Source organism: Emys orbicularis, chromosome 17 (assembly GCF_028017835.1).
Source record: "Emys orbicularis isolate rEmyOrb1 chromosome 17, rEmyOrb1.hap1, whole genome shotgun sequence".
In the NCBI taxonomy this organism is placed as follows: Eukaryota; Metazoa; Chordata; order Testudines; family Emydidae; genus Emys; species Emys orbicularis.
Genome location: NC_088699.1, coordinates 4,983,137 through 5,006,208, shown reverse-complemented (window position 1 = coordinate 5,006,208; position 23,072 = coordinate 4,983,137). Strand labels below are relative to the sequence as shown.

The 23,072-nt window shown below is 50.4% G+C and overlaps 1 protein-coding gene across 1 annotated transcript in view; it reads right to left on the bottom strand.

Annotated features, from left to right (window-relative positions):
• Positions 1–16,081, bottom strand: part of RPH3AL (rabphilin 3A like (without C2 domains)) — a 56,738-nt gene extending 40,657 nt beyond the window's left edge. Inside the window, exons 1-4 of the mRNA XM_065418345.1 lie at positions 16,005–16,081; positions 13,159–13,302; positions 10,937–11,066; positions 3,407–3,493 (exon numbers count right to left, since the gene is read on the bottom strand). Coding sequence (XP_065274417.1) covers positions 3,407–3,493; positions 10,937–11,066; positions 13,159–13,302; positions 16,005–16,081 — 438 coding nt within the window. The remainder of the gene's footprint in view (positions 1–3,406; positions 3,494–10,936; positions 11,067–13,158; positions 13,303–16,004) is intronic.
• Between the last annotated feature and the right edge of the window lie 6,991 nt (positions 16,082–23,072).

The following is a 23,072-nucleotide window of genomic DNA, read 5'->3' as shown; positions in this document are numbered from 1 at the left end:
AGAATGAGGGGGGATTTGATAGCAGCCTTCAACTACCTGAAGGAGGGTTCCAAAGAGGATGGAGCTCGGCTGTTCTCAGTGGTGGCAGATGACAGAACAAGGAGCAATGGTCTCAAGTTGCAGTGGGAGAGGTCTAGGTTGGATATTAGGAAAAACTTTTTCACTAGGAGGGTGGTGAAGCACTGGAATGGGTTACCTAGGGAGGTGGTGGAATCTCCTTCCTTGGAGGTTTTTAAGGCCCGGCTTGACAAAGCCCTGGCTGGGATGATTCAGTTGGGAATTGGTCCTGCTTTGAGCAGGGGGTTGGACTAGATGACCTCCTGAGGTCCCTTCCAACCCTGATATTCTAGGATTCTATGATCTAACCTGCTCATAGCAGCACCAGACAACACAGCGCTAAAACACAGGGAGCCACAGGCACCTTGTCTAGGTCAAGGTTTTGCTACACCTCCTGTTGAGCAATCAGTGCAGCTATTCTGGAGCTGTCCCTTCAGCAAAGGCACTGACTGAGTTAATGCAAACCCCAGCTTGCCGTGGTCCACACCTGGGCCCAGTGATGGTGCTGCTACACCAACAGCTGACTGGGGGCATTGTTGAGTGTAGACCAGGGCTAATGCTCCCCCCACAGCTAAACGGGGGCCAGTGTTCACCAGTACCAGAGCTCACCAGTACCCGAGGGCGAGGATACACAGAGAATCCAGCAAAGGAGCAGGGAGTCAGCCAAACAAAACAAAAGGCAGCAAAACGAGCTCCATTGAGCCCTTTCAACAACACACACAGCTCGCTGTCCAGCCTGTCTCTTGTTCCTTGTTACACTGCTCAGATGGAGTGAATTGCAGTAATCAGTCTATTTGCATTCCTCCGTGGAGGCCACAGCAACACCCCTGCTGGGGGAGCACCCGTCAGGCCAGGCATCCAGAGAGACAGGATTCTGCACCAGGGCTCGGCGTGCCAGTCTAAGAGCTGGCCCAGCTCCGAATCCTGGGGCTGACCTTGAAGGTGCTGCCTGGCAGGGCCCCGGCTATCTCAGAGATGGGCTCTGAGCCACCTTCTACGACTGGCTCCGGCATGGCACATGCTAGGCACAACCCCAGCACTGCCAACTGCAGGAGCCTGCTTGCCACAGCGCCACTCTCACTGCAGTCCCAATAAAGCAGTGAGGAAGGACTTGTTTTCTGGGCATTAGATTTTTCCCTAATTCCTTTGCTTTTCGAGGCAGGGGAGGAATATCGCAAAATGGGTTGGTAGCCCAAGGCACTTTTCATCAGTAGATCTCAAAGCACTTTACAAAGGTCAGTATCATCGTCCCCATTTTACAGATGGGGAAACTGAGGCACAGAACAGTGATGTGATTTGCCAGCGATCACCCAGCAGCAGCCCAGAGCTCCTGAGTCCCCCTCCAGTGCTCTTTGCTGTGTCACTATCTGTTCCGGCACTTTGCTGTCCAAGGTTGCCCAAGCCAGTACTTTTCTGTCAAGAGCAACACGAAAATAAACCGAAGAGACAGAATTCCGGGGGGGAGGGGGGAGAGAGAGAGGAAGAGATAAGGCTATTTTACTGCTGGTCTAAGAAGAAAGGTTCCATCAGTTTTCATTAGACAGAGCAGCACTTTGGTTGGAGCTGTGGTTTCAGCTACAGAGAAAGCTCTGAAGGTTATCGTCACCTGGCATGCTGGGCACACATAACACTTATTACTGGACATTTTAACGTTCTTTTCTGTCTAGTGATCACAGCTTTTATTATTTTGATATAAAGAATTTTTAAAAAGGCAATTAAACTGAGATGGGAAAAGATAATGCACGAGAAAGAGAGAGGGTAAAGCCCGAGACCGATTTCAGTCCAGCTCCAGCCCCCAGCTCTCTGTAGAGCACAAAGCATGCCTTGCCTTGCCTTACGTTACAAACCTGCACCTGAGTCTGGGGTACAGAACATGAGAATTACCTCCCTGGAGATCACTAGAGGCTCATCACCCAGCACGGCCTTCCTGTTGTGAACCCAGAATTATACCCACAGGGCACCCACGGACATGAGCTGGAGCTAAATGTGAGCTTGCCAATTACACCCGCACAGAAACCACTTTTCCATTTCAAATCTAGGTACACACAATTTCGCAGCAGCCAAATGACTGCGAGAAGGGTTTTCTTGGACCTAGTTAGTTCTGCAATTTGCCACACTGGGGCATCTTCACCTATCAGACACAGCTCCATGTTTCAAAGTTTCCATCTACACTTTTTGGGGTTAGTTGTTGCAGTTTAAGAGGCCCTATTCTGATCTGTGCAAACAAGGCAACCTCTGGAAGAGCTGTCGGCAGAGACTTTGCACCCCAAACGCCTCACTCAGAGCCAAACAGATTCTAGAGATGGCTGGGGCGAAGATCCCCCAAGAACTAGATGCAGTTTGATGCTTCTGAAACTGCCATACAAGCTTCAGCAACTAAGGGGATGTCTACACTGCAAAGAGAGGTGTGACTTCCGCACAAATAGACATAGCTAGACTAGATTCAATCCAGCTAGCTCAAATAACGATAGCAGCCAGGGTGGCAGGATTGGCTGTACACGCCCACCTGGGAGCCTGGGTATGTATTTGAGCGACTATCCTACCCTGCTGCAGCTTCACTGCTATTACTGGAACTAGCTAGATCATAGCTTAGCTTGGGTATGTCTACACGTGCTGCAGTCACACCTCTGACTGCGGTGTAGACACCCCGGAGTGCTAAGCAGGTGAAAAGAAGGGACGCATTGGCTGGGTTTCATAGTGTAGACGCTTAGATACCATAGTGACAGGCACTTGATAGACAGAGGGTCAGATCTGAAACCAATGGAAAGATTCCCATAAACTTCAATGGGCTCTGGGTGAGGCCCATAGTTGGGGGATGCCAGACATTAAATAATCATGGAAGCAGACTAGGACTCTGCAACACGAAGCCCCAAGGTGGAAATTACAGTGCTTTTGCTCTGGAACAGGAAGGACAAATACCACTACAGCTATGTGATAGGTTTTCTCTACTGCTACTCGAGGGCCAGCACCGTGCAAAGTGGTAGTCTTGTTTACACTGGCTACAGAAAACCAGTGGAAAGGCAGGGAACAGAACCCACATCGCCCGACTTCCAGTCCAGTGCCCTACCCACCAGACCATGCTACGTGTCTCCTATGACCAATGACTCACCAGACAGGAAGCATTAAGAGATCCACCACCACCACTCCACCCATCTCCCTCAGAAGCTAGACCTCTCGCCTCAGTGTCTCTCTGCCAGGCTAACCTGACCGTGAGCTTAGCATCGCAAGTCCAGCCCCACGCTCCCTCGCCCTCTCTTGGAGGCACAGCACGAGTTTCTGGCACCAGGCATGTATTTCTTACACAGATTTACATTGGGGAAAGGCACCGCTCTCCTTTGTGGCTCTTTACCTCTCTTTGTTCACTGCAGATTTTGCACAGCCAGAGAGGGCGTTTCTGGGTCCCGAGACTTTCAATTCCGCATTTGGTGCAGACTTTCTGAAAATAAGGAGAGAGAAAGAGAAGGACACAGGACAACGTCAATAGCTTCCTCACTCCGACTCCTCACAACGCCACTTCAAAGGGTCTGTGCCGGGGCAAGTTTCACCCCAGAATTTAGGTTCTGCAAAAACAATGATTTTGCTTCTCCTTTCATTTACACCAGCGTAACTAGTGATCCCAGGGGAGTCACTCCTGATCTACACTGGAATCAGTGAGAGGAGAATCTGCCCCACTGCTTCCAGTTGTGTTACTCCTAATTTATAGCAGGGCCGAAGGAGAATCAGGTGTAACATTTAAACGAAACCTGAGACCCACAGAAATATTTCCCAAGTTGTTGGGTTTTTTTTTTTTAAATGATCCCCAAATGAAGTAATCATTTCCCTACAAACTCTAAGACCCAAACATAGCAGCACTGAAACTGACAAGAAACACAAATGAAATGATCTCATCCATTTTCACTGCAATATAAAATTTTAATAGAGAAAAACTATTAGAGTTTTAAAATTCTTTCAATTTGAGTGAGTCAGGTAAAAGAACCCCACCCTCCCTATGTGATTTTTAACCTGACAGTGTCCCTTTCAGAAAGTGGCTGGGCAGTTATTGATTCTCTGCTGAGCTGGAAATGGAGCAGACCATACAAACAGGTGTATTTCCTGGAGACAACACCTGAATAGCATTTTATGGAATCTGTTCCTGTACAAGGGAACTTCCATGTCTCCACTGGCATAACAAGTCATTTATAGCTTGAATCATCTAATATTCTATAACAAAGCTGATGTACATCAGTCTTGGCGTACAGCTTGAATGAGGAATGGGATGGAGTCTTTGAGCCTCTTTGGACATCACAGCAAAAGCCACTCACCCAAGGGCCTAGGAGAGTGACATCTTGTTTACAGCAAAGAGGAATTAAAGCCCCCAGTTGGGATTTTACATATTCCTCTGATCTGCCCCACTGGGACCAGCTCCAGGGATGCACATTCAGTCTCCATGTCTCATTCAATTCTTGGCCTCTCTGCTGGGACTGAGCTAACGGGGTGACCGATGCCACTTATGCTGGTGGTTTTGGCACGCAGACACCTGTTCCACCGGGTACAAGCCTAAAGACCAACTATTTTGGTCAGTGTAGTCCGGAGGCTGTGCTCCTGAGCTTTAACCCTGGCTCTGCCACCAACTCACTGAGCGGCCACATCCAAGACGCAATCACTCTGGGTCTCTGAATCCCCAGGGGATGTTTACAATACCCCACTAAAAATGAGCATCTGCAACTGCTACACTGCAGGCCATCAGACAGTCACTACCAAGCTTGGATGGCTTTAAGCGAGTGACTGCCATAAGCAAATATCTCCAATGGCTGGTGATGGGACACTAGATGGGAGGGCTCTGAGCTACTACAGAGAATTCTTTCCCAGCTACCTGGCTGGTGGGTCTTGCCCACACGCTCCAGGTCTAACTGATCACCATATTTGGGGTGGGCAAGAATTTCCCCCTGCGTCAGATTGGCAGAGTGTAAACGGTACAGTCTCTGTAACCTGAAGTCTTTACATCAAGATTTGAGGACTTCAGTAACTCAGCCAGAGGTTAGGGCTCTATTACAGGAGTGGGTGAGCGAGATTCTGTGGCCTGCGACATGCAGGAGGTCAGACTAAAAGATTGTGATGGCCCCTTCTGGCCCTACAGTCTGTGAGGCTCTGGTTCTGAGTTGGTGTAATGGGGAACAGCTCCCTGTCCCATTTCCAACCGCATAAGCCACCCAAGCCCTCAGTACCACGTGTATTTCAGTGCACTGTGATATGCAGCTCGCAATCTGAACAGGGCAAACCTCCTGCTCATGAAGATGTTGCACAAAGGCAGTTTTCTTCTCCCCGTGTGAAATTCACCCCCGCACAAGGAGCCCGGACAAGGTTTAGGCTCTGCTGACATCCTCCTCACGCCCTATTTCGAGAGCTTAGGTGGGGCACAGCCTTTGTACTGGGGTGGGGTGATTACATCGACAGGGCATTACTACACAGATGTACACAACAGACAGACGGACAATCCCCTGCCCCTCTACCATTTGTTTGGCAGGGACTCTGGAGAATCACAACACTGTTCTCTCTGTGCGAGCGTGTGACCCCCATAGATGTTCCCTGCACTCCTGGGGAGAAGCAAATGGGCTCTGCATGGAGCCTAACAGCCTGGAACCTCAATCACACGTGTCTGTCACTCTCACCATTAAATCTAGCTCAGCAAAGGACATGGAGCTCGCTCCTCCCACTTCACAATACAGTATGGGTTCCACTGCCAGATCAATGGCCTACGTGAAGAGCGTGGGGTCCAAGTGCAGGTCCTAAGAGGAGACGTGACCACACCACACCACACCCCTCCGGAAAGCCTGGCATCCATTCACCTCTGAAGGCACACATCAGAACAGGCCCCTGGCCCCCACAGGAGAGATGCACCCCTCAAAACCTTAAGGCAGAGCAGGCAGTAGTTGCTCCATTTCTAATTGCCTAACCCCTCACCCCAACCCAAGCACGGTCAGCTGTGCAAATGTAAACTCCGGCTCCCACAATATGGTGTCCATGAATGGCTCCTAATGGACCCATCACCACGTGGACATGGAAATCAGAGCATACCCCAACTCCACGACGGATACCAGAGTAGTAAAAATATATCCAGGAGGCTGACAAAGAGCCTTGCAGTGCATCAGGTGATGGGAACATCGCTGACGGTCCTATCTTGCCCTCTGCCCGGGACTCCGATCTCACTGCCAGCTAGTTTGGGACAGGGCATCTCCGACACTTCAGGGGGATGAAAACCGCATGGCCTCGCCTCCCTCTTCGCTGAGTCCCCTTCTGTTCACAATGTGGCTCATAATACAGGCTGGAGGCAGCTCTGCCGGCATCGCTCCAGCAGCATCACCCAACCAGCATGCAAATGCAGCCCCGTGTGGGCAGAGTCAGCTGAGGCCCGAGAGACCAAACTCCACTTCATGGTTCCAGAACAAGGTACCGGGGCCGCCCACAATGGAGGGAACAAACAACTGTGCCCTGTATGCTGTGCTCTGCATGGCCGGCCAGCCGACATGGGGGGCGGGTATTAGCTGGAGGAAGCACTAAACAATTCCACAGAGATGCTGTTCTTTGTTTCTCCCCAATTCTCATCCCTCCCCTCTGGTGTGAAATAACCAGCAACTGGCTGTCCCCACTTGGAATGGGGCTGTCAGGACTCAATGCCTTGCTGCACAAACTGACAGGGACAGTAGATTCAAGCAGCAGAGTGTGCAGTCATTACCTGCTGCCCGTTCCACTGCACCCCAACCTCCTTCTCTCTCTGAAGACTGATTCAAACTCAGCCTTTAATACACTGGCAAGTTTAAAACGCCACATGGAATAATGCATTCAAATGCTCCCCCTAGTGGAGATTTGCAGAACTTTTATTCAATTTTAACTCCATATTTTAACACACTGGAGGTTCGGGTTTTTTGTTTTGTTTTGTTTTTCTCAGACTTGCTGGAAAACTGGAATCTTATCCCCAAAACCTCACTGTCAGGTTCTGAAGAAAGCCTCACATAAATAGATATGTGGATTTGCAGACACTTAAAAAAAACCCCAAAACTGTCATTCATTAGCTGAAATGCCAGACTCTTTCTTCTTCACCTATTTATTACAGGTTTATATTTATGATATGTTTACAATAGTCATTACTGACACATCCTCAGTAAGTGGAATATCAGACTGTGTGTAATTGCTGTTATTGCTGCATGTAGCCTCTGCATTTAAATGCTACGCTGATTTCACACTAGTTGTGTTGTATTTATTTCTAAAATAATAAATAATCTTTTTAATATTGAAAAGCAAAAATTATTTTAACTTCAAATTCTAAACCAGAAGGTAGGAGCAAGAAAACCCACAGGATTCAAAGGGCTGGAAGCCTCTATATTTTGCAGAGGCAACTCACTTAAGATGTATTCATTGCTCTGTTTCGTATGCATTATGTTGCATTCATTACCAAAATTCCTGTTATTGAACTACATGTGGAGGGTGTTGGGATTCCAATGAGATGGCAGCATTAGCAAGAAAATTATGAACTTCAGAAGTCCATAATCCCCTGACAAGTCACTGCTTATTGCACAAAACATGGAACACGTGACCGATTTCTCCTTAGGGGAAGGCGGGAGGAAGCATGAAGTTATGTTGCATCTTTCTACCTGCTGAGGCTTACGAGTCTGCAGTACATCATGCCTGGTCACTACCCACCCCCACCACGCTGCTGAAAGGGGAGTAAAAGAAACCAACCCATAAGTCCTCAAACAAGTGGCACCCAGTGTTCTCAAAGCCTCAGGAGTCCTCACAGCAAAAGGTTCCTATCACCATACAGCAGTTGTGAAATTCACTAGATAGCAGAGTTCTTCCCTGAATTCCAGCTGACCTTCTCCAATCCGTGTCCCATGAATTCCTGGCTAACGGGGAATCATCGTCTGGAAAAAACAAATAAGTTTGCCCTTGGACAGGCCTACCATGCAAGGCTCTCAAGGTGCTTTAGGGTTCCCAACACACCCATGCGCCCTGCAGGGAAGGTAACGTTATTAACCCTATTTCACAGAGGGGGAAGCTGAGGGACAGTTCATGCCACCCTCTGCCCCATCCTCAGCATGTGGGACTCACTGGAAGGGGGACCAGAAAATGCCCCAGTAAACGGATGTTTCCCTGCGGTTCTAACCTAGCTGGTTGTGGATGTGCTGAAAGCAGGATTTCCAGGGGAAGAGGGCGGGGAGCACAGCATGTCCTGTAATTCTCCCTCGCTTGAAATGAAGGAAATAAAGAGCAGTCTCCTGTGCACCAGCCCTTACCTCCCTACAAACAACTGAGAGTCTCGCAGGATTTGTGTCCAAGCTACCCGAGTGACCTTTGCCCTCTGCTCCACCAAGGGCAGTTGCTCAGACCACCCAGTTTGCCCCATCTCTGTGCTTCAGCTCAGGGACCACCTCCACCGTGCAGGTGCCTCCTTCATTACATCTTCTAGGGGGATTCTCTCCTTCCTTCCGCCTGTGTTCTGAGTTGAGGATCTCTCTGAAATAATCTGGGCCTGGTGGTTCACATATTTGCACACACTCACCCCAACACTGCGGCGACCAGTTGGGAAATCAGTCTACGTATACCTTCTGAATTCCAGTTTGATTTTATTAACTCTCTGTATCCTTCCTTATGTCTTAGGACTTTACTGAGTTCTTGTTTCATGCTCCTTGTGCTAAGGAGGCAGAGCAGTGGCACCTGGATTGGGTGAGTGGACTACTGACATTCGGCCTAGATCGAACAGGGCAATACAATGGGTATGCTAAAGAAGATGGCCAAAACAAGGAAACCAGTTCTGTCCAACTGGGCTGGTAACTAAGCAACAGCTAGCCTGTTTGTTTGTCAGGTGATCCAAGGGTGGACATTTGGGGGAGAAGCCATGTACAGGAGGGGGATCCTGGACACCCTAGAGGGCTCTGATCGAATCCCTCAGGAGTGGTGAGGAAACTGAGGCAGGGAAGGGCATGTGGGTACAACTTGGCATAGCCTGTGTGCTGTCTAAAGAAAAGGGTAACTGTGCTGGAAACCTTTGCAAAGCCTGCATGTCCTGTGCTTCAAATATCACATGTCCCTAGAGAGAGGAACAGTAACCCAGGGCACCCACAAGGCCGGAGCTCTGCAACAGGGTGAGCTTAAGCTACTGGCGTGTCTTAGGGGGTCTGCACTGGTCCTGGGGCCTCGGGCAGCTGGACTGTGAGGTCCCACTTCCATGAAGGGGTAACAAAGAGTCTGTGCCCTGGGGTGCGCCAGCGGGACCAGAGAGACCGCATTGGAACCTGCCCAGGCCAAAGGAAGACCAAGAGCACACAGATCTCATGGGTGGGTCCCAAGCACAGCAGCTTGGCGAGCGTCCAGCCGGGACACAGGCACTTCGTAACAGTCCCAAACACACTGCCACACCCTAAGTTTGCTCAGCGTGGCAGAGCACACTCAGAGGTCCGAGTTATCCCATCCCAAGCCAGCGCGGGTGCTGCCTAGCGAGCTCTGCCGCCGACACCAAAGTGAACATGAAGAGGGCTCCGGGAATTTCAGCACTGACATGCGGTAAATGTGCATTGACATTCATGAATAACGACTCTGAGCCCCTCGCTCCACAGAACCCAACAGCAGCAGGAGCCCAGATGCTGCCCGATGCAGGGCCGTCTTTCCAGCCTACCGAGAGCCCGAGATACCACAGACTGCAGACACAGTTAGCATAGTACAGATACGTGGTCCACACAGATTACTGTCCCTCCACCCAGTGCTCTCCCCGTGATCTGAGCAGCCAGCTTAATGGGATGGTACAGCCATTGAGACTACAGGTCCCAGCATGCAATACTCCATCTTTATCGGAGAGGACTGCTGGGTTGCATGCTGTGGGCTCCATGAGGCCACCTCCCTTGTGGTGGTGGGACTGGGGTCCATGGGGCAGCTCCAGCTGCCCCACAGGCCTCACTGTAGCCACTGCTACCCAGAGGGGATATTGCCAATGTGGGCGGCTCCCTTCAGCCTCCTTGCAAGGCTGAGCTGGGCCCTGAACAGACACGCTGCTCCCCACCCTGCTCCAAGCCTTGCACCTATGCTCATGCTTCCCTGTGCATGTCACTGAGGCAGAACTATGGAAAAGGGAGATTTCTCCCAGGGCAAGATGAGTTTCAAATGTATGAAAAAAGCAACATCCCAGCAGAGGCTCTCAGAGGAGGTGGTGGTTGCCTTGGAGATTGTCATCTCCGCAGCTCTCCGGCTTAACCCCTTGGTTGCTGGAGTCTGGACAAGCAGTGGTCTCCCATCGAAACATTGCATTGCAGCAAAAACCCTGCAAACTGAAGCCCGCCACCTATTTCAAATAGCACGGATGTCACTGGGACAGCAACATGCTGTAACCTTGCAGCAAGGTTTAACCATGCACTAGCCAGGGGGATGGTTCAGGGGACTACATATGAGCCCTGAAATAACTAGTTCCAAAAGGGTGGATCTGAACCTTCAGACCTCTGAGGTAGAGAAACTGAGCACCCTGCAGTTACTGGGCGGACGTTCGGACAAGACCTCGATAATGAGGCGCATGGAGCTTCCTGTGAGAGTTCCTCATTAAGCATAATTGCTGCCCCCGCCCCTCAATGTGCAAGCCCACTGTTTGCCTGACTGATGCCTTCCACCCCAGAGGTGGCTGCAGTTCATTGGGGTTCTAGACACAGAGCTTGTAAAGCTTTTTTGGGATCTTGGGGGAATGAGACACTTAACGTGATATTAAGGACTGGGCAGGGACCAGATACTCTGGGGGTTTATTACAAAGCACACCAGAGTTAAATGCTGTCCAGCCAGTCCCCACCCCCACCCCGGCAAGATCGACCTGAGATGGATTAGCCTCCTGGGTATTTATAGGAAAACAAGATGCCGGGAAGCTCACCTTTTTGCAGTCCTGACAGAAGACCGATGTGGTCCCCAGCAGCCCCAACAGCTCGCCACAGAGTAAGCACTGAGACAGCCCATTCCCCATCACGTTCTTCCTCATGTTTTCCAGCCGCTCCACCAGGCGCCTGTAGGGGAGCAGAGATTAGAAGAGATTCCTTTGGAATTACTGCAGTGAGGCAGACTCTGCAGGGAGGAGCATGGGCTAGTGGTTAGATCTGGACACCTGGGTTCTGTTCCTGGCCCACGCCCACCACCCCTCTTCGTGCGGCTTTGAGCAAATCACTTAATCCCCATGACTCAGTTTACCCATCTGCAAAATGGAAACAACAACACCCAGGTAACACAATATAAACATACTGGGGACAGCCATGTTGTATCCCTGGCTCGGCCAGTGAGTGCAGAGCAAGAAGTTATGTTCACAGTGCATGCAGGGGATGTTTCAGCATTCTAACGAAGGGTGGCTAATGGGGCAGCATCACACGGGTTGTATGGCCTTCAGCTTGCAGCACGGAGCAAAGGCTTCCTGCCTTTGGGACGCAGATGGGCTTTAAATGCATATGTCGGAAAGCAGGGCTCCTACAGGAAAACAACCCAGCCCAAAATGAAGGGCGCAGAGGAAGCTGGGTAATACCCCACTGGCAACAGCTCAGGTTCTAGGACATTACCATGGGCTGCCAGTGCAGGGGTGGGAGCTCTGGAGATACCACCCTATGCCTGGCTCCGAGCTGGGAAGCCCAAATCTGAGGCCACAGGACCCCAAGCGGGATGGGGAACACCAGCGAGACTTCGCATTAATAAATAGGCTGCTTTCGATGCAAAAAAAGCAAAAGTTTGCATGTGAGGCGTCCACAACAGCTGGAGTGGGAATGCAGGGGCTGCCAGCTTGACTACAGAACGTGGATGGCGTACAGAGCTAGGATTATGGCTCTAGCTCACCAGCAGTGCTTCTATTTATACAGGGAGCAAAATAATAATAATGGAGTTTATCAACGGCAGAAACCAGCAGCAGCCGTGCATGTGGGTGCGCTAAGGGAGAAAAGGCAAGGCCATTTTTCACCCACCTACGTTCTCATTGGGACCAGAGCCCCATAAAGCAAGCCAGGCACCGATGGGAAAGCAAGGTTTGTTTGGAAGGGGCGCAGACCCTATAGTGAGGCGGTTGGGACAGACAGCAGAGCCATAAGGAGCCATCGTGGCTGATTCTGTGACCCGTGGCCTCCACATAACAGAACTTTAAAGAGTAGAAGAACTTCAGCGAGGGCTTTAACAAGCCAGGGGCTGGTGCTTAGAGGGACCTAGGGCTTTCCACCCTTAGCTCACCAGCCAAGAGGGAGCGGTTACCATCTGATGCTTGTGCAGTAGCTTTCACATATGATGGGTCTTACAGCACACTGACACAAACCACCGCGGCTGGTGCTAAATAGCACCCTCCCCGAGGTCCAGGCAAGTCAGTTTCCAGGGAAAGGTTTTGGTGCATCGGGGGAATTTTGCACAAGCTGTGCCTGATCCAGGGGTCTTCCTTTCTCCTCGCCCTTTAATAATGAGCCCCCAGTGGCTTCCCCCTGCGCGACTTGCCTGCTTTGATACAGTCAGGCGCAGGGTTAACACTGTCCCGTCTGCCAGACCAGTCCTTCAACTCAGCCAAAAGTCAAACGAAACATGGCGTGGCGAAGGTACCGACGGACGAGGATGGTGCCAGTCAGTTAATGACTCCGGCTAACAAACCCTTCCCATGGAGTCAGCCAGCCAGAACACTCCACGCTCACTGCTCTGAGCAAACAACCCCAGAGAATTACTGGGCAGCCGGAGACTGTCACCCAGGAGTTCTGACTGCAGCCCCAACGCTGGCCAGCTGTGCAGCTCAGTCGGGTTCCTGAGGCCTTGGTAGGAGCCATGGGTGTGGCTACCGTAGCCAGGACGAGCTCACCCCCCAGCTACACGAGGTGTTGCCCCAGTGGCTGTAGTCACAGCAAACCCCTGGTCTAGACAATCTCCAAGTATGGGAGTGAGAAGGAAGAGAGCCCCCATCCTGCCTTTCGCCCAGCCCAAATCAGGGCTAGACAGACTGGGTGTGGGAGACACTGACCGAACTGATGCGCAGCCTGCGCGGTGATTGGAGCACAGCAGGACTGGAGAGCCACCTTCCTAGGATGGATCCTATGCCCTCCTCCAGGGAGAAATAAACAGCAAGTCCCTAGCTGGGCGGGGCGACCGTACCCGATTCGCTGCTGCTCCACAAGGTCCAGCTTCTCCGCCCTGCGGATGACCTCCAGGATGACCTCCAGCTCCTTCGGGTTCAGCACCTGCGTTTTCCTCTGCTTGTCAGTCTGGTTTGTGTGCACCGACCAGCCAGTCTGGAGCCTGCAGGGTGGGCGGGGTCACACTGAAGGCTGGAACAGCACAGAAATCCTCTGCCACGCCCCAGGTCCTGAACCTGGGAGCCTAGAAAATCACGGCCATCGACTTGCCTGCAGAGATGCCGGGTCCCAAGCAGAAATCTATCGACACGACCGTTTCACGTCCCACACTTCACCTTCCCCCCAGGGCTGAGAACCGATTCCCTGCCACTGACCTAACTCCTCCCGTCCTTGGATGCCCCTTCTTTTGAGCAGGCCTAGTTTTCATTTTACACTTGGGTGTCATTACCCCAGGTGGGGCATCAGCAGGAGAAGAAAGCACCGTCTAGTGGTTAAAGCAGGGGTCCCTCCCCCCCACACACTGACAGGCCCCTTTAAGGCATCTCATGCTGGGCACCCAACATTATTAGGCACTTTTGGAACCATTGGCCTGGGAGTTCATCCCCAGCTCAGCCACTGACCTGCGAGGTGACCTGGGGGATGCCTGTTTCTCCTCTCTGTCAAATGGTTTAATTCTCCTACATCTCACAGGCTTACAGGCCTAACTCACTAGCATTAGTAAAGGGTTCTGAGACCACTAAATGACCTTAGATATGCTCGAGCAGCACAGAGCACCATGATAACATGCGGCTCAGTGCCAGATAGCCGAGCCTAAGGGGAGCTCCACAGCAGTGACTGCAGGAGGCTCTGTCCTGCCCATACAACGCTTACAACCACAGTCCTGTCCAGCTGGGCGCTGTTACGTTTTTAAGCCCTTTGAAGCTGACCCAGGAGGTTCAGCTGGGAGCAGGACTGGGGGCAACAGGGCACAGGCTGCTGCCAGAGGAAAGCAGCTAGAACAAATACAATTCAAGCCACTGACTTATCCCAGTCCCCTCCCCGCCAGCAATCTGACTTGAGGGAGAAAACAAGATCAAATGACATGTGCCTCCAAACAAAAGAGCAGGCGCCAGCTGGGGGAGGCCATGAATTATAGATGGGGCGCTGCTAGGACTGGCTTTTGCATCCACCAACTTTGCTTATTAAATATAGGGTTGGTGGTGGGAACTCAAAGGAGGGTGGGGGTTGCAAGCTATTGCACAGGAAGGAAACTCCAGACAGCATCCGAACACAGGGCTGCACCTCAAGAGGCATCCAAGCAGCGATTCCTGTGGCTGTCCTCAGGGAAGCCAAATGACATAGTTGGCCTCCAGCAAGGCAGCTGCATTGTGACTATAACACCTGGAGCAGTGCAGCGGCTTTGAGGAAAACCCTGCACTGTGGGTCCTGGCAGACTTCACAAGCTAAGCAGGGTCAGGTCAGGTCATTACTTGGATGGGAGACTGGCTGGGGCAGATAGGTACTGCTCTCAGTGGGGCAGGCAAGCCACTAGCTGGTGCCCCCTTTTTGACTTAGTAACACACCAAGGCCCAGGCCTGCTGCTACAGGCTGTCTTATGAGGCAGATGTACAACTCCCGGTGGTCGTTAATAGTACCTTGGCACACTTCACCAGAGCAGGAGTCAATCCAGGCCGTTACATTCTGTCTAAACGCGCCTGGCAGAGTCAGTGGGGTACAGCCTACTCCAAGTTATCCACTGCAGTGCATGTTACCTCTTAAGCAGCTGCCCCATTTCACCCACGGGGGGGCTGCGCTGCAGTGATGCTCTGATCACTGCACAGCTTGTGGATCAGTTTCAGGTTTTAGAGCACATTCAGTCCCTTCAGGCAGGAAGGAGCGACAGGAGTGATGCAGGATGTTATTACGTGCCCTCCTCAGCACAGGAGCAAAGCCATCAACTCCGAGGAAGCTCAGGTCTCACAGGGAGCAGGAGAGACCTCTCCTCTCCCACTCCTGCCCAAGCCCCATGCCGGGTCTGAAAAGCAGCCACAGCTGTGGGTGTGGAGAGACCTAGCTCTCCCCTAGTCTCTAGATCAGGTAAAGAGACAGGGCATGACCCTTTCACGAGCTGGGCAGGCTGGGAACCCTCTCCAGGGTGTGGAATGAGAGCTAGGGCTTGGGCTGCCCACAAACCAGAACCAATGTAACTAACCGGGTTTTGATCCACCCCGTTAGCTACTTGGCTGCAAGTGTGTCAGTGGGCAGCAGTTGTTCAGAATGGAAGTGTCTGATGTCCACTGAACAGCTCTGGTTTTCATGTGCTAATCCCACACTCAGACTTGCACGGGAAGAACACAAGACGGTTCCAGTTTGTGTGTGGACCAGCCCTGGGCAGCGTGCAAGTCAGTCTGGTGAATGAAAAACCTCACAGGCCTGGCAAGGGAAGCCAGTTTGGAGGGATGGATTGTGGGGGGTTTCCATTGGGTTCCTCTCACATGGCCAATAATAAACTGGGTTTTGGCTTATCTATGCACCATAGTATCTGAGTGCCTGACAGCCTTGAATGTATGGATCCTTACAACACCCCTCTCGCTTGCCTCGGAATAGACAGGAAGCTTGTGGGAGAGCCAGGAATTGAACCCAGGCCCCAGACCACTGCTCTCACCACTGGGAAATCTTTCCTCCCCCCCTTACAGGCTCTGTCTTTGCAGTTCGGACGCTCTGAGATCCAGGGGGCCCTGCCTCACAGGCAACTAGCACCGCCCCTTCTGCCCCAGACCCACAGCCTGAGAATCAGCCTGGAAGGCAACAGTGAACGCTGTAAGAGATCACGCTCTGCGGCCCCTGCTGTTAACAGAGAGAGGGGAAACAGCAGGAAGCACTCACTTGGCTCTCAGCGCCAGCTGCCGGTCATTGGGACACACCCACTGATCGCTGCCGTTACCAAAGATAGTATCAGCCATGGCAGGAGACTGGAGAGAAGGCCGGAGGAATCACACCTGTAAGAAAAGGAAACAGCACCAAACACTAAGTCAGTCATTGACCAACACCTGCCTAGAGTGAACATAGCCACCAGCCCAGGGCTCCGCTCAGAGCCCAGCTCCATGTGCTGCTCTCAGCAGCAGATGGCAGACCATGGGAGCCGAGCTCCAGCATTCAGATCCAAGGGCAGAGCTTGGCTCGTGGGCTGAACACATCAGGGCACTAACCAAGGGCAGCGCTCACGTACCTTTGCACAGCAAGACTCAAGGTCTCAGGAGAAACCCACTCCTCAGAGCAGCGCATTGGAGAGCTGGGACCCGGAGCTGGGAATGGGCAGGCCCAGGGGGCTAGTGCTCTGCCCTGCCATACAGGAGACATGCGTTCCGTTCTTGTGCCTGGACTCTTACTGCCCCAGGCCAGCAAAGGGCTGGTGACAGATTCTGCACAATTGTAAGTTGCATTTTGATGGTCCTAAAAGCATGATGCCAGGAAAACCATCTAGGCCAAACTTTCTTGCCACACTGATCTGTACTGCAAGAATCGTGGCCTCTTTGTCCTTCCACAAAATGAACCTTGGCTGCTGCTCAAAACACCAGCATGTGATTGCTTTAGACACATCCCCTGTACATGCCAGACCATCTCTGTGTACCCATTACAGCCTTCCAATGGAATAGCCAGCAATGAACTGCAGATCAGTCCATAATCAGGGATCACGGTTTAATTCCAGACCAATGCACCCACACAAAGACAATACTATTTCAATCTAGTCTCTATCTGCTGCTCCAGGGGAGGAAATTATTTGTCTTCAACAGCTGCTATAGGCCTGTAGATGTTCTGGGCAAAAAAACAATTGAGGCTTTAAGTTGATCTACATAAGGAAATGTATTTAATTAAGATGGCAGGTTGGCTAACAGGTGAACATGTTGCACTAAACAGCTTTCTCTAGCTGTAATTTACTTGCTTTTACCTACAGCTCTCATCGGAAGAGAGAGCTTGCTTTGTGGATGCGGAGGATTTTATACAGAGGGGCTTGCTTATCATATTGCAAAACCTTGTTACTTCAGCCCAGGGCAGAGTACAGACAAACTCTTTCATAAGAAGTGATTTAAGCTTGAACTGGTTTTCTAACACTTCAGGAACACCAGGGTAATCAATGAGAGGGGAGGAAATGTGAACAGCTGCTGGCTCTACGTCCTTCCTGGCTTAATCTATATAGTTTTGATTCCAGCAGGGACAAGAAAGAAAAACATTGAAAGACTCTTGATCAAAGTACATTGTCTACAGTCAATAAAAGCTCCCAAGTCTTTTCACCAAGCTTGTCTCTCATCCAAGTGCTCTCAGCCAGATGGCACGAGGTATTCCCCAAGCAGCAGTTTCAGACCGAGGGCGCGTAGCTGTTTGGTCTCCTGGATCCCCAACAAAATGCTGTAAAAGTGCCGGTAGGTTTTTGCAGTTCCTGCTGAGGCTAAAACCACTTGGCACTTAAGAGTTATGGGTCCATTTATTTTTTAATTTACAAAATATGCCTGATGCCAGTAGCTCAGGGAGCACATGCTTCATTTAATGCACTGTATTTTATAAACAGTGTTCAAACAAAAAAAAAAATCACTCTCTGACTCCCTCTGGTTCCTCTCCACTTTGCACTACATCTTCAATACAATACACTCCAGCTCTGTCAGACCAGCAGAATCAAGGAGCTTCCACTGAGAATGCGTGTGCAGATGTTTGCATCTGGGGATGGTTAGCTTGATCCCAGCTGCTGCAAGGACACACGGGGTGGTGGGTTATTTGGACAGTATATAGTGAACATACAGTGGCACTTCCCAGCAGGCGAGCTCAAAGCTCTGTGCAAATATTAGTTAGGCTTCACAACGCCCCCCACCTGGTAAAGTAGGTGAATATCATCACCCCATTTTACTGACACGTAAGCTGAGGGAGAGAGAGGGGAACTGATCAATCAGGAGTCCTGCCTCATGGGTCCACATTCTCACTGGGAACATGGACTCTGGGAAGAGTGTTTGCAGTCATTTGCTGTAAACTTCTAAACCCTAAAGGGGTTTTAAAGCGAGATATAAATCTTGGGGCGAGCGCATTCCGGGGTGCGATCCCTGGAAGAACTGCACAGGTGTGGAATCTGCTCAAAGACCAAGCATGCTGCAGAGCACACCAGCACTCTGGAAGGCAGGGTCTTCACTGCTATGCATATCAACAGTTGAGGTTGAACTGCGAAGCAGTAGCACCTGAGCGGGCTCCTTGTGCTAGCTGCTTGATAGCAGCAAGTTCTGGGTTCAGCATTTATGCTCAGCTTTGGGTGCCAGTGTGTGACGGGGAATTCACCTTCGCATCCCAGTAGGGCTGGCAGAAAAGCTGCAGACTGCTCTAAGTGCTAAACCAAAGTAAACACGACATGCGTGCCTAGCGATACTCCGTGCAGAGCACAGCCGAAGGCACCACGCACCAGGGAAACAGGGAGGCTACCCGTGGGAACTTTCACTAGAGATTGTGGAATGTCCATTGCTTAAGTGGGGAGACAATATTTCCCTCTGCATTGGGATCAGCCTGCTTCTCACGCCTAGCCTAGACAGGCCCTGTATGAGAGGGACGGACAGACGGACATCTAGGCCTATAGAGAAGCCAAAGTAGTCTGCAGGGTCAGAATTTTCAGAGGTGGGCACAGAGGGTACATATACCCTCAGCGCCTGGGAAGACTCACAATGATGCATGCAAGCAGGGAAGTCCTGCTCATTTCCACTGGCCAACACCTACAGCTTTCAGGTTTATCGTCCCTGGTTCAGCAGCTGGGAGGATGTTGTCTTTTCCTCCTACAGAGCAATGCCACATGAGAGGCAGCATAATGGCTGCAGAAGGACAGGAAGAAGCACGGAGTCACACTTGCTCACCCTACCTAGACAATTCACAGGGTGACTCAGAGCAAGCTCAGCAGGCTGCACATCACCCTGTAGAATGGCATGGGAAAGAGAGACCCCAAAGGTAATGAGCTGGAGCAATGTCAGGTGTTTCATGTCATTACTGCATCATCACTTGTCTCATAGTTCATCTCACCCAGCCAGGAACATATGCCCTTCCTATGGTCAAAACATGTCTGAGCAAGAAGCTGTGACCCGTCTCTATCTCCATTCCCCCCCACACGGTCTCCAGCGGGATAGTCAGACTTGCCTATCCCCAGCTAGATGCTAGAAAGGAAGGACCAGGGCTAGGAGAACCAAGCCAGTTTGGCTACAGTAAAAATCCACCCAAATCACCAGCTGTTTGAGAGAGATCTCAAGTAAGTGCCCACATCCAGTAGACATTTTCCTCTTTGTATCAATTGTAGAATTTCTACTCTGTCTTCTAGGTAAGCAATGGGACAAAGCACAACTTATGCTGCACATTGAAGAACTGCAAGGCACCCCTGTGGATTACCTTAGTGCTCTGAGGTCTGAGCAGCCTAGAAACTAGAAGCTTTGTAGCCAGGCCGCCCGTACAAGCCACTTTCGCTCTGCAATAATGCCACAGGCTTCTAAACAGACGGCAACTCAGGAGTCAGATTCACTCCGGTTGAACTCAACTGTGCGTGCAAGTTAACACTTAATTGCCTAGATTAATACAGGATGGTGCAAAGCACATGACCTTCAATAAGATACAAAATGCGGTAGCACTTCAAGCAATTGCTAGCTGTATTACAGGTTGCTTCCCCTTTGGGGAATAATTGCATTAACAAGCAATCACATCGCCAACACACCAGTTACCTCAGCTACACTGGGATGAGAAGTGAAAAGCACACTGGGAGTTTTACCACTGACTGCAATGGGGCCAAGATTTCACCCGCCGTGTGCTAGTCTCCCCAACCACAAATTGTGTGTGTCACTGTCAGATTCCCAGTTGTACCTGGCAATAAAAACATTAGAGGTCTCCACTTCAAAAACCCAACCATTCAATAGACACCCGCCATCTTAAGATGTGGCTTGAAGTTTTGATTTTATAAAAACTAAGAAGACCCCACTGATGCTAGTAATTTTTACCATGACGTTTTCTTTTAATCCAGTTCGTTTTGAACAAAAATGCCCTAGAGGGTTTGCAATGCTAGGACTGCAGCCCTGCCAAGCTGACAGTCAAAATGTCTACAAAGAAAAATCAAACAGACATTGATGGTTTCCATTGTCCTGAGATGCAAAAATTAAACCATCAGCATAAACAGTGCCACGAATATTGGTTCCACAAAACTCTCCCCATGTTAATTATCTAAGATGATATTAACCACCCCCGACCAAGGGAAATCATCTTGTTTACACTGTCTGATGTTTGATGAGATAGCATCTGTCAACAGAACTTCTATTGCCCCTGTCCTGTACCAGTTTGACCATGCCAGCGGCTCCTGCTGTTCAGTTACAATAAGACCGTACGCAGATCACAATGTGCCGCCACCATCACAGGCAGCGACGGTCTCCACTTCATCGCACTTTTGGAGGCCTCTTTGCAGCTAAGCAACCTTGTGCCACTTCAGCCGAAAGCACAGAGGGACTGAATAGCAGAAAAAGCTTTGGCGGACGTCAGGTCTCTCCAGCAAAGCAGCTGTTGCATAAGCACCAATATTAAGTATATAGATTCACACATATCAATATTTACCTGCCCTGGTGGTGACATTTCCTAGCATTAAAACTGTACCTGCTGGGTAGAGATAACCTGGCTATTTAAATGTGTGAACGATGGGCAAATACTCATCTGACATTTGTTAATACCAATCAAGACACGTCACCGACAAAAAGTGCAGTAAACCCAAGAAAACACACGTTCCCGTCTCCATAAATAGCGCACTTACCCCGACACGCTGCTGTTCAGTTGGCTGAGCCTACGCTCACTTTCTGCTGTTGACACACACAGCTTGCTGTTTCCATGCAAGGCACAGATGCGCAACAAGCAGCATGGCCTTGGCCCTTTTCCACAGGAAAGCACACAGCTTGAGCAAACAGATCGCTCCCCTGCGCTGAGCTCACCAGTGCAGCACTGGCTGAGTATTTCATGCACTTCACAGCACTCCCACCTCGAGGCACAGGAATACCAGCCACGCAACAGAACAGTTATTTTGTTCCAAACTCTCCTTGAGCTTTGTGAACCTAAACAATAAGGACTCAAGTCCACCAATGGATTCTCTCCTCCTTGCCCCCCTGACTCCTGGCCAGAGCTGAGCTAGGACTCGTTACCCAGCAGTAGAAGTGTAGGAACAACAAGGGATGAAAAGAATGGATTTTTGCTGGTGCTGGAGAAAGGACGCGTTTAGGAAAAGCTCAGTGAGTGGGGCAGCAGGCTGAAGGCTATAACAACACAGCATAACACTCATCAGCTGTGTCTGATCCCACAGCATAGCCAGCTGTGGGAGAGATACTGCGACAATTATTCAGTTGCGAGATCGGACCTCAGGAAGTCCAGCCAGGAAGGGAAGACAGAGAGAAATGCTGTGCAATTTTATTCATTACATTACACTAATCAAAAAGATGACCCAGTTAAAAAAAATAGGTGATATTTACTAGATGAAATCCTGGTATCTGAGATGACAGGACAAAGATGAGCGCTCTAATCTTAAAGTTCAAATCACTGGGCACTTTCCCCGCATGGTCAGCTTACCCTGGTTGTTTCGTAACACTTGCATTTCTTTTACAGCTCTTAATGACCTTGGAGGGCCTGGCAAGCAGGGTCCTGTATACTTTTGATACTTGGCCTGCTCACGCAAAGGGGGCGGTCAAACCTTCTACACCAAGAATCCCTGGAGTGGGGAAACAAACAGAAGTTGTAATTTTAAATCAGGGTTATAGAGCCCCTGGCTTTGAAGAGTGGAGACATTTTCCAAGATTAGGACACATCTTTAAAGGATTGCATACACCCAGAGGTATCGTGCGCATGCTCTCTCTCACACACACACTTTAAACAGCTTTCCAGACACATCACATGCACTCCCTATGTTTGTACACACCTGAAAGATAACACAGCCCAGTCCTCCGATTCCCACTGGTGTAAGTCTGATCAGTTCAAGGTGCTACAGAAACATACAAATATTTTTAGGCTAATACTGAGGGCTCCAGACTGCCCCCACATGTGAGATACATGGATTCGGCTCCCATAGCCCCAATGTATTGCAAAGCCATCCAAGCCAGACAGAAGTCTAGAATAGTCAAGACTGATTTGAATCATAGAATCATAGAATATCAGGGTTGGAAGGGACCTCAGGAGGTCATCTAGTCCAACCCCCTGCTCAAAGCAGGACCAATTCCCAACTAAATCATCCCAGCCAGGGCTTTGTCAAGCCTGACCGTAAAAACCTCTAAGGAAGGAGATTCTACCACCTCCCTAGGTAAACCATCTCCTACATTTACCAGAAAATAACGCCAATGCCACTTCAACACATCATGGCTGGAATCAGTCTCAGAAACAGCTGTTTTGCCACAATCCCATAGTGATGTTATGAAGGGCATCACATGCCCTTGTCAGCAGATGCTGCAGCAGATGTTTATTGGCTGATGCTATTTTGTATGCATGCTCTGGTCCAAAACAATGCTATTGAGCCGGAGACAAAACCATTGTCTTATTCTATTCAGATCAAGGGTATCAGACCCTGATCTGGCCACAGCTGCAGGAAGGGCCCTGAACAGAACCGGTGGTAGCCAAAAGGTGGTAACTAAAGCCAAGAAGCCCTCTCAGACAAGCCAGAGAACCCCCCAGGAATTGCTTTGTTGTAGACCACTGGCTCCAAATCTAAACATTCTGGTCCAGATTCAGCAAAGCACTTAGAGCACATGCTTAAGTCCCACTGGAGTCACGTGCTTCACTGAATGCTTTGCTCAGGGCCCGCATGCCAGCTTTGATCCGGGACTATGCTGCAGCAACTGAGTCTTCCAAATCCAGCATGAGATTTCCGCAGCTGCCTAGGGGGTTTAGACACAAGTGGGAATGGGGTGTCCAAATTCCCTAGATGGCTTT